The following is a 15,567-nucleotide window of genomic DNA, read 5'->3' on the forward strand; positions in this document are numbered from 1 at the left end:
CCTTTTCATTCATCTAAAAATACTCTGATGACAGGAAGGCTTCTTTTTTCCAACCATACAAGGGCTGTGGAGATTTTCCTGTGAGTCGTCCCTTACCAAAAATGACACCCCATTCCCGTCATCCCCCTCTCTCAAGAGCCCTGGCAGCAGAAAGAAGGCTTGTCAGAGAGCTCCTTCCTTGAATAGGTAGATATGTCCTGCTTGGAATAAGAAAAAGGAAAATCGACAAAGCAAAGGTAGGAGATGTTAAGAAAATGACAAAAAGACTTGTTAATTCAAAACAAAAAATGGAAGAGTATGTCTGAAACAAAGAAAGCCACATCATTTTATTGACCAAATATACAAATACCCCTTATCCCCATGTACTTAGACTGTTGTGTCTATAATACAAAATATTTGGTGCATCATTGATGTCTTATGTATTTTATTGTTGAGGTCTTTGAACACAGTTGTAATTCCTTTATTAGTAAATAAGGGTTACCTGACTTCAGCCCCTTTTAGAAAATCACGTCTCCTCTCTTTACTTTTATCTTATTTCATAGCTCACTTTACCTAAGTGAGAGTTGAAGGACAGTAAAAGGTTGCAGTTCTGCTCTTCTGTGTAGAATCCCTAGTAACAATCAGTAGGTTTGAAAAGCCTTTGGTCCATTGAGAAAATGGACTAAGTAGAGAGGGAAGGGAGGCTCATGAGGAGGGGGCAGGTGTATGTATACATATAGCTGATTCACTTTGATATAAAGTAGAAACTAACACAACATTGTAAAGCAATTATACACCAAAAAAAAAAAAAGCATACAGACAAGAATCATTGGTCTACCAAGTAGGGCAGTGGTTAAGGTCCTCAAAGTGTATGGTCGTGTGGGTCATTGGCAACGCTGTTCCTTTAAAAATGAGCCCCTGGCAGTTGCATTTGCCCAGGATTATGCTCTGTTTCACTTTCTGACCTTTGGGTAATCTTGTTGTTGGAGAATTCACATCAATGATCTGCTTTCCTTCATCTGCATAATTCTTTTGAATTCATTTTCATTGAAATGGTAATGTTTATATCTGCCTTGCTTAGTAAAATATAAATAGCAAAAATGCACATGAGAAATCAGTGCTTACACTGATGTATCAGCTTCATCTGGGTTGTCAGCTGAGAGATCGCTGAACAGCTACTCCTGTATCACTCGGTAGACATTGTGGCTGGTGATAGACAATATCATATATGACTTTTACAAATGCCTAAGCAGAATTCTTTTAGTAACTTACTAGAGTCATCCTTCATTAAGCAAAAAGAAAATCTGTGATATTTGAATCATTCAAAATTTAATTTCATATTCAAAGTTCAGTTTCAGCAAAAGCAGACTAAAGTATGCATCTTGGTCAGGCTTTTATTCTAGTATAATACATTTGCTTAACCTTTAGCCTTAGAGTTAATCTTCAATGTGGCAGTTCTTATGAATCTGTTTATAGATAGGACTAACAGTGGAAAAATATCTTGTCATCAAAGAAAATTCTAATGAAATAATGGGGCTTTTAAATATAGATCATTAGTCAGAGACATGAAACAAACATCCTCTTATTAAGCTATTACCTCACCTCATTGTTGAAAGCATGAAACTGCAGAGAGCTAGAGTATATCATTTTCATAAAATATTAGTTGTTGAAGAGCTGGTCTCCAGGCATTTTAGGTTATTTTTTCCTATTCATTGAAGTCCAAAATATTGCTCATCTGAACTTTCTCTGTTAATCACTATTACAGTAAATCTGAGACTGCAAGACGCCCAGTAATTCATTACCAATGCAGAACTTGTTCACCTTAAGGTCAGTTATTCAGTCCTTGAGCTGACTGTCATTAACAAGAAATCATCATCTTGAATGAATAAAAGAAATAATAAAAAGGAAAGCAAGAGATTTTACTTCAAGTGTCTGGACTGAAAGCCACCGGGTTTCTAGGCGCCATTTTCCCTTCCTCATCCTTTACTGTCCACTGTCCCATTTTAGAAGGGAATAAGCTGCTGGCGAGGTTGAGTTGAAGGTTCTCTACCCCCAGAAGTAGCCCTGTTAAGCACTATAGTGTCCCCACATACTCTGGGAGCACAAAGGATGGGCCCTGAAATCTGCCACAGAGGAGGTATCTCTTGGGCTGACCAGGGGCCAGGGAGAGTTTCTGAGCAAAGTGGGCAGAGGGGAGAATTTCTAGTGGATTAAGGTGTGTGCACAAAGTCAGTGAGAAATTGAAGACTATAGGGCTTTCCAAGAACTCTAGTACTTATGCTCACAGAGCTGAAGCATGAGTTAGGAAAGAAGTTAGCTAAGAACTATGGCCAGATGTGTAGCCAGACGCCTGATGATGAACGGTACTCTGCTATAGATAGTGGTCTGTATTCTCTAGCCTCAAAATGGTATAGAACATTCTGAGTGAGGGAATATCCCTGGCTGGTTTGCAGTTTGGTGGAGAATGGATTTTTTTCAAATTAATTTAATTAATTAATTTGGTTGTGCTGGGTCTTAGCTGTGGCAGGCAGGATCTTTAGTTGCAGCATGTGAGATCTTAGTTACTGCATGTGGGATATAGTTCCCCGACCAGGGATCAAACCTAGGCTCCCTGCATTGGAAGAGCAGAGTCTGAGCCACTGGACTACCAGGGAAATCCCTGGGGAATGGATTTGAGGGAGGCAGACAAAACTGGAGATAAAGAAACCAATTAGGGGGATGAGAAATACCAGGAAAGATAAGAGGGTAGGATTCGGAAGGGACAAGGAGTAGGAGAGAAGGAAGAATTGACACCAAGGTTCCTGGCTGGGGTGACAGCTTGGGCTCTCAGGAGGCAGAAATACAGGAGAAATGGAGGTGAGCTGAAGGGGGAGAGCAGTAGGGAGTTCATTTACTATGACTGTGTCCAATAGATATTAGATAAAGGGTTCTGAAGGACAGACTCTTGAGAGAGATTGGGAAACCATCAGCATGCAAATGGTAATTAAAGCACTTCTGAGTTTCTTTCCAGCCCTTAAATCCTGTGGTTCAGTGAATAACGTAATCTCTTCAACAAATGCCCATTTCAGGAAGTCTAAAATGAGCAGTGGCCAGTGTGAAGTGACTTGATGACACAGTGCAATTCCGTCTCTCCTGGTTATGACTAGTAAATCAGTTGTGATCCCAGCCTGATGCTGACATTGAAAATCCATCAGGACAGATTTAATAAGTGTCTTCTTTGTGTTAGATGCTGCAAGGAAGATTCTACTTTTTTTTTTTTTAAGATGTGAAATCATTTCGTTGAGTTTTTCCATTCAAGTTGGGGTAAGATGTAGAGGTTTAAAAAAAGGGTAGAGGTCAGAGAGATTGCTCAGGACAGTCAGGAAGTGGGGTTTAGAAGGAAGACAGTGAATAGTGAATTTGAGATGCTAACAGAAGATGAAATGGGAATGATCAAGAATAAGAAGGATCTTGGCCAGAGACCAGGACTGGATTCATGCCACTGTGAAGTCTGTGGAGAGGGTGAAGAGCAGAGGAGAAGAGAGTTTTGGGGAATAAAGTAGGTCACAGGGAGGGCCGGCCTGAGCCCTGGCAGGCACCACCTTCAGGCTGAGAAAGAGTGAGGCTCAGTGAGCCTGGGAAGTTAAAGGTAGAATGAGAATAATCCTCTGTCAGGGGTCGTGAAAAGGGAGTTTAAGGAGAAAGGTGACCAGACATGATAATGACTGGCTAGAAAATGATCATTGAATTTAATGATAGGTTGGCTGCTGATGGTTTTTCTCAAAGGATTAAGAGTTAGAAAGACAGAGTGTAGGTCAGTAAGGGAAGAGTAAGAAGAGGAGTAATAATTATTAGAGTAATAGTAACATGTACATTTCCTAAGTTATATGGTAGGCAGTGTTTTATGCACCTTGTGCATTTTAATTTTGTAAATTATCATAGTAATTCTAGAAACATACTAGTAGTATTAACGTTACTAGTATTGTTATTGTTTCCTTTTTACTGATGAGGTATACTAGGAGATAAAAGCAGTGAGCATAGATAGTTCTTTTGATACATTTTGCAAGGATAGAAGAAATGGAAAAAGCACAGTAGGGGACATTGTGGTTGAATGAAAGCTTTTCTGAGAGACTGTGACATTTTTCAAAGCAGTGAGGGAAGGAGCCAGGGAGGAATCGTTGAAGATGCAGGAGAAGGATGAGCAGGTGGGACCAGAGGAAGAGGTGACTGGTAGGCATGGAGAGAGGGCCCAGCCTTAAGGAGAAGGGATGCCGTTTTGAGAAAATTAAGAAAGTTTTATAGTCACTCATATTTTACAGTTCAAAAGTGAGACTGTCTCTGAAGTTTACGCTTGATAGTGTTGGACAGTTAGGAAGAGACGTGAGGGAGCTGCTGAATATCACTGCGTGCATCTTTTCTTGAAAAATTTCTGACTCAGTGTTTGAAGTTTTAGGAAAACTTAACTTTATTCATATGAACTTGCTCAAACTGAATTCTGTCGAGTGTGATTTCACTTGTCATGTTCTTTATCATTTGTTACCTCATTTTGTTATTTGGACATAAACATGAAATCTTGTTCACATGTATTTGGATGCAATAATTGCATGTTCTCTTGATTGTTTCTCAAAAAAAAAAAAAAATGTATTGGGGACCTGTTTGGTCAAGAGACAGAGAGGACAGAGAGCCTGGCAGTTGCAATGTGCAGTGTGGCCATAAACAAGGAACACGGAAGTGCTGGGGATGGGAGGCTGGACAGGGCAGTGAGTAGCGCAGCTGAGGATAAAGAACTGTATTGAAAAGTCCATTTGTGACTTTAAAACTGAGACTGCATTTTTACGAGAACACTTTTATTAACGGGAAATAGAAAGCACAGGACCACTGTCATCAGGTTTATAGAGGACAAAGTGAACTTACAAGTTGGCCACTGGCTAATCAGTTGGAGCAGCAGTGACATTTAGGATCTGAGTGGCTATAAATTGGTGACAGGAAATAGTTCCCTGTGAATAAAGTCTTTCCTCTGGAGTAACAGGGACTGGCTGGCTACACTGCTGAACTTATCAGATTCTCCCCCTCTCCCTCCCTCTACTCCCGCCCCCTTCCCTTCATGGGAATGCTGTTTAAACTTGACCAAGCGTTTGTGCTCAGTTGCTGAGTCGTATCCAACTCTTTGTGACCCCACGGACTGTAGCCTGCTAGGTTCCTCTGCCCATTCATTATCTCTCGAACTGAATAAATCGTTGCTCAAGCAGGCCAATGATTTCAGCTGCCAATTTGCCAGAGAGAACTATTAGTATTTACAACAATCAAAAAAAAAAAAAAGGTGACAATACTTGCACATATTTCCACTGTAGGAATATCCTCTCCTTGGAAATGAAGAAATCGAAAATATTTAGAAAACATGGACTGGGGCAAGTGTAGCAGTCATTTCAGTTTCAAAACATTTCCTGAGGAGAAGTAAATGTTTTCTTTCTCATCGAACCCAATATTTTGTCTGTTGAGATATGTTCATCAAAACATTTTATTTATATATAAAATGTTTTAGAAGTTCATTCTGTGTAAACATGATCATCTCATACTAATCGGGGTGTCTCTAATTGAGCACCTCTGTCTCTCCATTAATATCTAGTGTTTGTCTGTGTTTTGTGTCTCATGGTCAATGTCTTTTTTGCAGATATTGATGAATGTGTAAACAACACTATTTGTGACAGTCACGGGTTTTGTGACAATACGGCTGGCTCCTTCCGCTGCCTCTGTTATCAGGGCTTTCAAGCCCCACAGGATGGGCAAGGGTGTGTGGGTGAGTTCTTAGATTTTTTTTTCTCTAGACATCTCTCTATCAAGAAGAAATCAAAATCATCAACCACAGGAGAGATGGAAGCAAGGTTACTGGGCAGAATGACGTCATGATCTGATCTCGTCGTATGGTTTGGAGAGGTGCACAGTGACCCCGCGGCTTCTGAAATGGTTAGGGATGTTACGAAATAGAGAAGCGTAACTTTGGATTTAAATGTATATTGAAAAGAGCATCTGTTTAAACTCTTAGCTGGGTATGCGGAATGCTCCAGTCCCTCCCGCACAGGAAATAGAGTCTGGTGTGTGGTAGAGCTTGTCTGTCTCCAAAATGTACCTCCCTTAGGCAATGCATTTAAGGAAACGTGTTGGCAGGAGTTTCTGTTTCCATGAATGACACCCGTAAAATGATGCTTTGGCTTGTGCATAGTTCTTCCATCTGTTCTGAGATTGTCAGAGCTGGAAGGAATCTAGGACCATCAGATGTCCTAGAATATGGTCCATCACATGCTCACGTAAAAGAAGCCACTTCCTATGTCATGTTCTGACCAGCCATGATTTCTTTAAGTCAAATTCATCATGAGGCATACTTGCAACTAGAGCAAGTAAATGGGAAAGAAGTTATTTAATTCATAACTTCACAGATAACAAGGCTTTCTCTTTATTCTTAATTAAGAAAAATTGCCTCTGGTCATTACATGGCAGATGACAGCTGAGGATGAGTCGGCAACATTTTAGTTTGGAAATTTGCAATGAAAGCAGCAGTTCATTTCCCATCCAGACTGACCTGGGAAAACAAAAATCGGTTTGGAAATTTAACAATAAAATCACTTGAATAGTAACCACTTTTAAGGTAACACTGTTGTAATCACTTGTTCCAATTCCTGCTGTAGTTTCCTATGCACTAAATTACAGTGGTAAAAACCATCTGCCATTCACTAAATATGTCGACTTAATAGGTCCTGTGGTCTGGCCCTCACTTACATTCTCAGGCTCACCGCCTGCTTCCTCACCAGTTATGTTCCTGCAGCATAAAACTGCTTATGATTGTTCACGTAGCTGGGAAGCGATTAGGCTGCTGTTTGCTCCTTTTGCTGAGAATAACCTCCTGGCCTCCCCTTCCCTGAGCCTCAGTCCATCCCATTCATTCCTGAAGCCCCTAAAGCCAGAAGTTCAATGTCATCTTCTCCCAGGGACCATTCCTGTTCCACTTCTCACCCTCCAGCTGAGCTATGATCCTTTCTTCCGCTTTCCAAATACCTTGAGCAAATTCTATTGTAATACTTAAATCCTTTTGTGCAATAAATCAATCATGTATGTGCTGCCTGCAGCTGCCTTTTCCAAGCTCCATGTGATTGAGAACATTGTCTGTCTGTCTCTCTCTGTCTCTCCTGACTGGGCCTAATGTTTGGTCCACTGTAGGTGCTCAGTAAATTTTAACTGTTACCTACTGCGGTATCAGATGTCAAACCACTGACTCCACTTAGCTTCTGAGCCCTTGGTTAATGTTCATTTCTAACCAGGCAGATGAGTGCACCAAATCCACGTCAGTGTTTCATTTCGACCCACAACATAACCACCCTTAGAGAAGGAATATCTGTTATCTTGTTAATAGACTTACACATGTTGTTATATTTGTCTGTTTGTTCTCTTGGAAAAATATTAACTGAGCACCTCTTACATGTACCTCAGCACACTGGTGTTCTTCAGGGTTTAAGAGATGAATCAGCCCTCTGGGACCTTGGCCACTCTGTTCCCGCTGCTTGGATCCTGGCTGCTTACCCTTCTTATCTGCTCATCCTTCAGATGGAGCTTGGTTCCAGCATTACCTTCTTAACCCACCACTGCACTTAAGGTCCACTGTCCATGCTGTCGTCGTGCTCTGCACTTTCATCCCTAGCACTTATCCTGGCCTGTATGACTTGACATTAAGCTCTATGAAGGCAGGAGTTGGCAGGAGCTCCTGAAGGCTTCCTACATTGTCATTGTCTCCCCAGTCTGAACCATAGAAGTCAACTAGAAAGTATTTTTTGATTGAATGAATACCATCCGGTAGGAAAGATTTCAATAGCTATGGAAATAATACAAGTTAGAAAGTAGAAAATTCCGTTTGACAGTTACCTAAAATTGATAAATGCAAACTGGCAAATTTCTAAAGTCAATTTTTCTGGTCTAAATTATGACTGTCCAGGTTGATTAAACATACCAACTCTCTGCTTTACTTTGTCATAATATCTTTTCATAGCAAAACTCAGCTTATTGGATTTATATCCGTTTATATACAAAATGAAATGGAAAACTGAGGTAATTATCCAAATAAGTCAATAGAGATAAACTTTTTGTCCAAGTAATTGGGTATTGCAGGTGAAAATAGTATTTTTTCCCTGAATGATTTGGATAATTGCTCAAATTTTTAACTTTCTATAAACCATCTTAGAGTGTGCTCATGAAAGCCGATGTTTATACACATTTAATCATGTTTAATGCATAAAATACATGAACATTTCAGATGTCAAGTCAGGTACATTGTTTAGTGGGCACTCATTAATAATATTTCTTCAGAGGAGAAAAGATAAAAAGTAGTATTGGACAAGGGCAAACATAAAAATAGCCTTTCTTTATGGCTATGTACTTCCTTACTGTTGAATAAAATGGACTCAGCTGTGAATTTTTAGTGTTTTAGGTAAGTATATTTAAGTAAAAATAAAAATATCTAGTAGAAGTAGAAATTACACTGTGGAACACCAACAGAAATTTTAAAGGGATGGTAATATCAGAAGTTACTGGACCAATTTGCTTCCTGCCAATGATCAATGTAACCCAGTAACTACTTACAGGGGTTTTTCCTTCATTTCCCAAAGAGATGCCCAACCTGAATTCTGATTGTCAAGTTATGAACATTTTGGCTGCTAGGGAACTATATCTTTAGATATGTGAGTGGATTGTAAACAATTTCTAAAAATGCATTTCAAGAATTCGGCAGTTTCTGAAGTGCCAGTGCTGCTAATTTTCCTCGAATATAAAACTGAGACAGAAGTACCTGGTTATTTAAGACCCCATTATGTCAAAAAGTCAGGGAAGTGAAAATTAAACAAAGTGTACATGCAATGCTTGCTGTACAGTTTTGAATTGTTCCTTAAAACCGGAATAGGAGTTTGCAAGCCTTGCTTTGTGTTTTCATTGTCCTGTCACACAAACCAAAGCTTGCAGCCCTGCCTCTGGGAGCCCCTTCCCTGCAAAAGCTGAAGGGTTTGATTGTTCCCGGGGTGGGGGGAGTCACCTTGTTCCAGCAGACACCACTAGTCATGGCACAGCTGGTAAAACAAAGCGTGGTCAGGAGTGAGGAACACGTCTGACTTGATCTGTGCTCCCTTTTCCAGATGTGAACGAATGTGAGCTGCTCAGTGGCGTGTGTGGTGAAGCCTTCTGTGAAAATGTAGAAGGGTCCTTCCTGTGTGTGTGCGCTGACGAAAGCCAGGAGTACAGCCCCATGACCGGGCAGTGCCGCTCCCGGCTCTCCATGGGTAAGTGACGCTGTCTGGACGGAGGGCTTCTCTCCGGGGACCTGTACCTACACAGGTCTGGGCCAAAGACTCTGGGAGTGAGGAAGAAATGACCAAATATTTTTTCACCCTGCTGGAAGCGTTCCTGCTGTTTCCAGGCCTGCCTTATCAGTGGACTTTAGACGTGGGTGATGATTGTTGGAGCTAGATGACCTCTAATGTGCTTTCCAACCCGGAGACGCCGTGGGGAGGGTGAAGGATCCAAAATGATGAGAACATTGGCTGGGAATTGCCTAAAACTGAGAGCCATCAGCTCAGAGCTTAATATGGCAACATCTCATTCAGTTGCATAATTCTTCTCTCTTGGCCCTTGGAGAAACGTATTTTGACACTACTCTAAATTAAAAGCAACATATAGGTCCCTCGGGATCTGCAAAGACTTCCTTCCACTTGGAATTCTTAAGGCTCCCCTCCCTGCACCCCCTAGAATTTGGCCAAGAGAATGGCTGTGATTATGTTTGTTTAAAATTTGATTTAGACTGTGTCATCATGGCATACACTGAAATGCAGAGCTGATGCTTTTCCAGATAAATCAGTCAATTTCCAGATCGCCCTTTTAGTTTGTGCCATGTGGCTATAGTATGATTGTGTTTTGAGGCAAGTAGGAGACTAAATGGTCCTCAAATAAAAGGAAACATAGACTGTGTTACTATCTTGCTCAATCCCAGTTGATTTCATCCATGCTTCTAAGAAGGCTTTGGCTCTTCCTCAATAGGGTACACTTGTCCTGTGTGAGACAATTATCTTTGCAAGCAGTAGGGAATAAAACGTAAAAATATTTTCATTCACACATGTTTTCTTCTTAATGATTAAGTACAGAAAGGTTATGGGTGCAGAATTAAATGTAGAGACAGTAATTCAAAAGCACTATGAAAGGGAAAAAAGTATTTCTGGAGGAAGGGGTTGCTCTTCCTTTAACGACCATCCCTGCAACTTGTGAGCCATAAAGAAGAGACTTTTCATCTTAACTCTACTTATAATGGAAAAATAAAAAAAAAACCTATCAAATAATAGGATTGGTGAAATAACTACCTTTTTATTTGTCTTTGGTTCTATAGAGTAGCACCGTCCCCCATAGTTTTATTGTGACTGCAGTAATTCATACAGTATTGTGCAGTCATTAAGTCATCTGTATGAAGGTTAGTAGTCATGATAAATGCATGTGATACAATGTCAAGTGAAAAAATGGAAAGATAGTCCAGTGATCACAGTCTGTGAAGAAAGGGGATGGAAAGAAGACATAAAAAGATAATTATTGGAATTAATGGAAGTTGTAATCCTTTCCTTTATTGTCCACACTTTTTTTGAATACTTAAATTGGAATGACCAGGTTCTGATCTGTGAACTGTTTTCTGGCTATGCAAGCTTGGGCATATCATTCAACATCTATGAGTTTGATTTTCTCACCTGTAAAATAAAGGTTATATTTGCCTCACAGAGCTTTATGGGTTTTTAAAAAAAATTATATACATAAAAGCTATTTGTTAATAATGAAGTGCTATGTGAAGTATTAAAATCCAAACACATAAGGGTTATGTACTTCTCTTCCTTTCGTGATCTCTTTGGAGATGGTGGATCTTTTTTAATTGCAAATATTTTTTTGCTAGAGTGCTAGTGTCAAGAAGGGGTTTGTTCAGTTCGCCGTTTCAGTTAAGGTAGATGTCTGCGATCCTAAAATTTGCTCACTTCATTTTTAGAGATTAATAGTGACTTAATAAGATCATGAGACCATCTGAACCATTTTCCATGAACTGGATTAGCTCACTGTACAGTGTGAAAGTGAAAGTGTCAGTTACTCTGTTGTGTCCGACGTGTGCAACCCAGTGGACTGTAGCCTGCTAGGCTCCTCTGTTTGTGGAATTCTCAAGGCAGGAATACTGGAGTGGGTTGCCATTCCCTTCTCCAGGGATCTCTCCAGGGATCAAACCCGGGTCTCCTGTATTACAGGCAGATTCTTTACCATCTGAGCCACCAGGAAACCCAAGCTCACTGTAAACTACTTAAAAACTTCATAGTAAGTCTTCTTGTAAGCCTTATTCCTCATCCTCTACTTTTTAAGTATTTCTGTAATCAAGTGCCTATCACCTGCTTTGCCTCTTTTGCTCCCTTTATCTCTGTGTTCTCTCATTGACTGACTCTTTCTGGAAAATTCTTCCAGAGTTCCCTAAGTACTTTCCTGCTTCTGCAAAGAACAGCATTTTGAGCGCTCAGCTTCATAAAGCTTGTCTGCCAATGCATACACAGTTTCTCTTTCCTCTTAACATTATATCTGATCCTTTAATTTCTGAGTTTCTTGCCTATTTTCCCCATAGTTCTCTGGCTTTCGCCAAATATTGTACATACTCAGTTGTTTTATTGGTCCATGTCAGTATAATCTGCCTGGTGAAGCTTATTAATTTGTATTGTCCCTGGCAACTCTGATTTCTACCATATCTCAATTTGTATGGTTCCTGGCAAACTTGAACTGATTTTATGGAGTCTTAAGATTGTCTTTGATAATATCTTCATTTTAATAATTCTCTGTCCTGAGAGATTAGCTATAAACTGCAAGAGGAGCTTCCTCCCTGACTTCATCAAACTTCATCAAATTGACAAACCGGTCAATTGTTTGAAAAAGCTGATTAAAACTGGCAGTCATAAAAATGATAATATGTCTTTTCAATATTTAAGTTTTAACTTAAAGCATGTAACATACGTTTATTCCCCGATCTCTGAAGAAGAGCTGAGATCTGTCTTTGAGTAGAAATCCATTTGCATTCTGTATGGCTTGTCCTCCATAAACCACATCTATTATGTGTTATCTACACCACCCACTTCAGAGGGAGTAAGAATTTAAAGGCCTTTGCTAAGTAAATAAGTGCAAAGTCACTTTAGGTTTTCACAGTTTTTCTCAGTTTTCTTTGGTTGTCTTACCCACTTCTAGTTTGATAACTTTTTTAAAAACTTTTTTTAACCTTAATCTTTCTAAAAGCTTTAAACTTGTTCTAGAAACAACAGCTCTTCACTCCCTCATATTTGATTAGTTTATATACAATTTACTTATTACAATAATCATTACATTGGCACAGAGTGTTTGAGAATAAGCATAGCTGAGTCACAGTTGGCGAACTGCTCAACACATTAGAACAGAAGTGTGTGCACCCACCTGAGAACAGCCAGCTGGCTATGAGCCCTCCACTTGCTTGTGGCCATTAGCCAGGATGTTTTTCGGAGGACAGGAGAACATTTGTTCATCTAACAAGTTGGTTAAGTTAAAAGAGTCTGTATCATTTTCCAGTCAAAGAACCTGCTGTGACCTAGAACGAAACATGTTGTACCATATTTAAGTTTTTATCAAGGATTCAAACTAATTTCATTCTTTACATGATAAACTAAAAGCTTAGATCTCATCCTTCCTGGAAAATAATTAGGAAAAAAAAGATACATTTGCTTTGTAGGCCGTAATATTTTTACTTGGCTCTAAATGTCCCCAGGGCAACAGACATTCCAACAAGGTGCAGTAGCATCTTTATCTGAAGTGATACATTACTGAGGACAGAGCTGGGGCTGAGGAGTAGATGCCAGATTTCAGATCAGTATGCAGAAGAACTTTCCAATAGCTAGAGCTGGTCACAATTTCTTGTGAATTTGTGGGTCCAAGAACAGGTGGGATACCTACTGGCTGGCAGAAGGACTCTTACCTTCAGTAGGGCATTGTCCCAGGTGACTCTGAAGGTACTTTTGACCTTTATTGTCCCAGGATGTTTGTTTCTAAACTACTAGGCTCCTACCTAATTTTTTAGGTCTGGGTCGAATTTTTTCACTGCCTGGGCCTTTGGCCACTAATCTACATTGCTGTACATTGCCTAAAAGCACCTGAAACAGAAACACCTAAAAAAGGCCCATAGCAGACCACTCACCACCTGTAAGGATATGGCTATGAAATACAGCCTGATGTTTTTATTTCCTCAGTGCCTGTGATAATTGCTCAATAAGAACTTTATGTCCTTGGGCACTCTAAAGGAAGCAATAAATATTTCGTGTGGGCAACTGAAGCCATACCCACAAAATGCTTGATTGGTACACAGAGGATACTCGGGGGGGAAACTGAATTTTATTTTTAAAACGGAAAGTATAATGAAAAGAACACAAAGATATATATTATAATTAATACAGGTGTTCTTTGCTATAAGAAAAGAAAATGAACAAGATCAGACATTATAAAACATAAATTGGGCTTGTTATTTGCATTAGGCAATAATTGTTCTTCATTTAAGAAAAGCACATAGGCAAGGTCAGAAATTATAAGATGTATAAATTGGAGTTATAATTTGGATTATAAAATAAGTGTTCTAATACAATTCATGATAGGGTTTCCTTAAACAGTAAGAGCTTATTCTCATGTAACAAGCTGACAGTCCTAGACATCTACATCTAGAAAAACCTTAGTGTTTTTCAAGCCCAGCAGTTTCATTTACAGATAAGGAAGCTTAAATTGAAGAAAGTAGGGAAAATCACTAGACCATTCAGGTATTACCTAAATAAAATCCCTTATAATTATACAGTGAAAGTGACAAATAGATTCAAGGGATTAGATCTGATAGACAAGGTGCCTGAAGAACCATGGATGGAGATTCGTGACATTATACAGGAGGCAGGAATCAAGACTATGCCCAAAAAAAAGAAATGCAAAAAGGCAAAATGATTGTCTGAGGAGGCCTTACAAATAGCTGAGAAAAGAAGAGAAGCTAAAGGCAAAGGAGAAAAGGAAAGATATGCCCATTTGAAGGCAGAGTTCCAAGGAATAGCAAGGAGAGGTAAGAAAGCCTTCCTCAGTGATCAATGCAAAGAAACAGGGGAAAACAATAGAATGGAAAAGACTAGAGATCTCTTCAAGGGAACATTTCATGCAAAGATGGGCACAATAAAGGACAGAAATGGTATGGACCTAACAGAAGCAGAAGATATTAGGAAGAGGTGGCAAGAATACACAGAAGATCTATACAAAAAAGATCTTCATGACCCAAATAATCACGATGGTGTGATCACTCACCTAGAGCCAGACATCCTGGAATGTGAAGTCAAGTGGGCCTTAGGAAGCATCACTACAAACAAAGCTAGTGGAGGTGATGGAATTCCAGTTGACCTATTTCAAATCCTGAAAGATGATGCTGTGAAAGTGCTGCACTCAATATGCCAGCCAATTTGGAAAACTCAGCAGTGGCCACAGGACTGGAAAAGGTCAGTTTTCATTCCAGTCCCAAAGAAAGGAAATGCCAAAGAATGCTCAAACTACCGCACAATTGGACTCATCTCACACACTAGCAAAGTAATGCTCAAAATTCTCCAAGACAGGCTTCAACAGTACGTGAACCAAGCACTTCCAGATGTTCAAGCTGGATTCAGAAAAGGCAGAGGAACCAGAGATCAAATTGCCAACATCCGTTGGATCATCAAAAAAGCAAGAAAATTCCAGAAAAACATCTATTTCTGCTTTATTGACTAAGCCAAAGCCTTTGACTGTGTGGATCACAATAAACTGTGGGAAATTCTGAAAGAGATGGGAATACCAGACCACCTGACCTGCCTCTTGAGAAATCTGTATGCAGATCAGGAAGCAACAGTTAGAACTGGACATGGAACAACAGACTGGTTCCAAATAGGAAAAGGAGTACGTCAAGGCTGTATATCGTCATCCTGTTTATTTAACTTCTATGCAGAGTACATCATGAGAAATGCTGGGCTGGATGAAGCACAAGCTGGAAACAAGATTGCTGGGAGAAATATCAATAACCTCAGATATACAGATGACACCACCCTTATGGCAGAAAGTCAAGAGGAACTAAAAAGCCTCTTGATGAAAGTGAAAGAGGAGAGTGAGAAAGTTGGCTGAAAGCTCAACATTCAGAAAACGAAGATCATGGCATTGGGTCTAATCACTTCATGGCAAATAGATGGCAAACAGTGGAAACAGTGGCTGACTTTATTTTTTGGGGCTCCAAAATCACTTCAGATGGTGACTGCAGCCACAAAATTAAAAGATGCTTGCTCCTTGGAAGAAAAGTTATGACCAACCTAGACAGCCTATTAAAAAGCAGAGACATTACTTTGCCAACAAAGGTCCATCTAGTCAAAGCCATGGTTTTCCAGTGGTCATGTATGGATGTGAGAGTTGGACTATAAAGAAAGATGAGTGCTGAAGAATTGATGCTTTTGAACTGTGGTGTTGGAGAAGACTCTTGAGAGTCCCTTGGACTGCAAGGAGATCCAACCTGTC

The 15,567-nt window shown here is 39.8% G+C and overlaps 1 protein-coding gene across 5 annotated transcripts in view; it reads left to right on the plus strand.

Annotated features, from left to right (window-relative positions):
• LTBP1 (latent transforming growth factor beta binding protein 1) overlaps window positions 1-15,567 on the plus strand; it is a 379,548-nt gene that overhangs the window by 309,990 nt on the left and 53,991 nt on the right. For 3 of the 5 annotated variants that reach the window (XM_010829829.1, XM_010829830.1, XM_010829832.1), the window contains 2 exons: window positions 5,630-5,755; window positions 9,129-9,272. In XM_010829829.1, coding sequence (XP_010828131.1) covers window positions 5,630-5,755; window positions 9,129-9,272 — 270 coding nt within the window. The remainder of the gene's footprint in view (window positions 1-5,629; window positions 5,756-9,128; window positions 9,273-15,567) is intronic. The other 2 variants (XM_010829831.1, XM_010829833.1) reach the window with 1 other exon arrangement.

The sequence above is a fragment of the Bison bison genome, unplaced genomic scaffold, assembly GCF_000754665.1.
Source record: "Bison bison bison isolate TAMUID 2011002044 unplaced genomic scaffold, Bison_UMD1.0 scf7180017864508, whole genome shotgun sequence".
Classification (NCBI taxonomy): domain Eukaryota; kingdom Metazoa; phylum Chordata; class Mammalia; order Artiodactyla; family Bovidae; genus Bison; species Bison bison.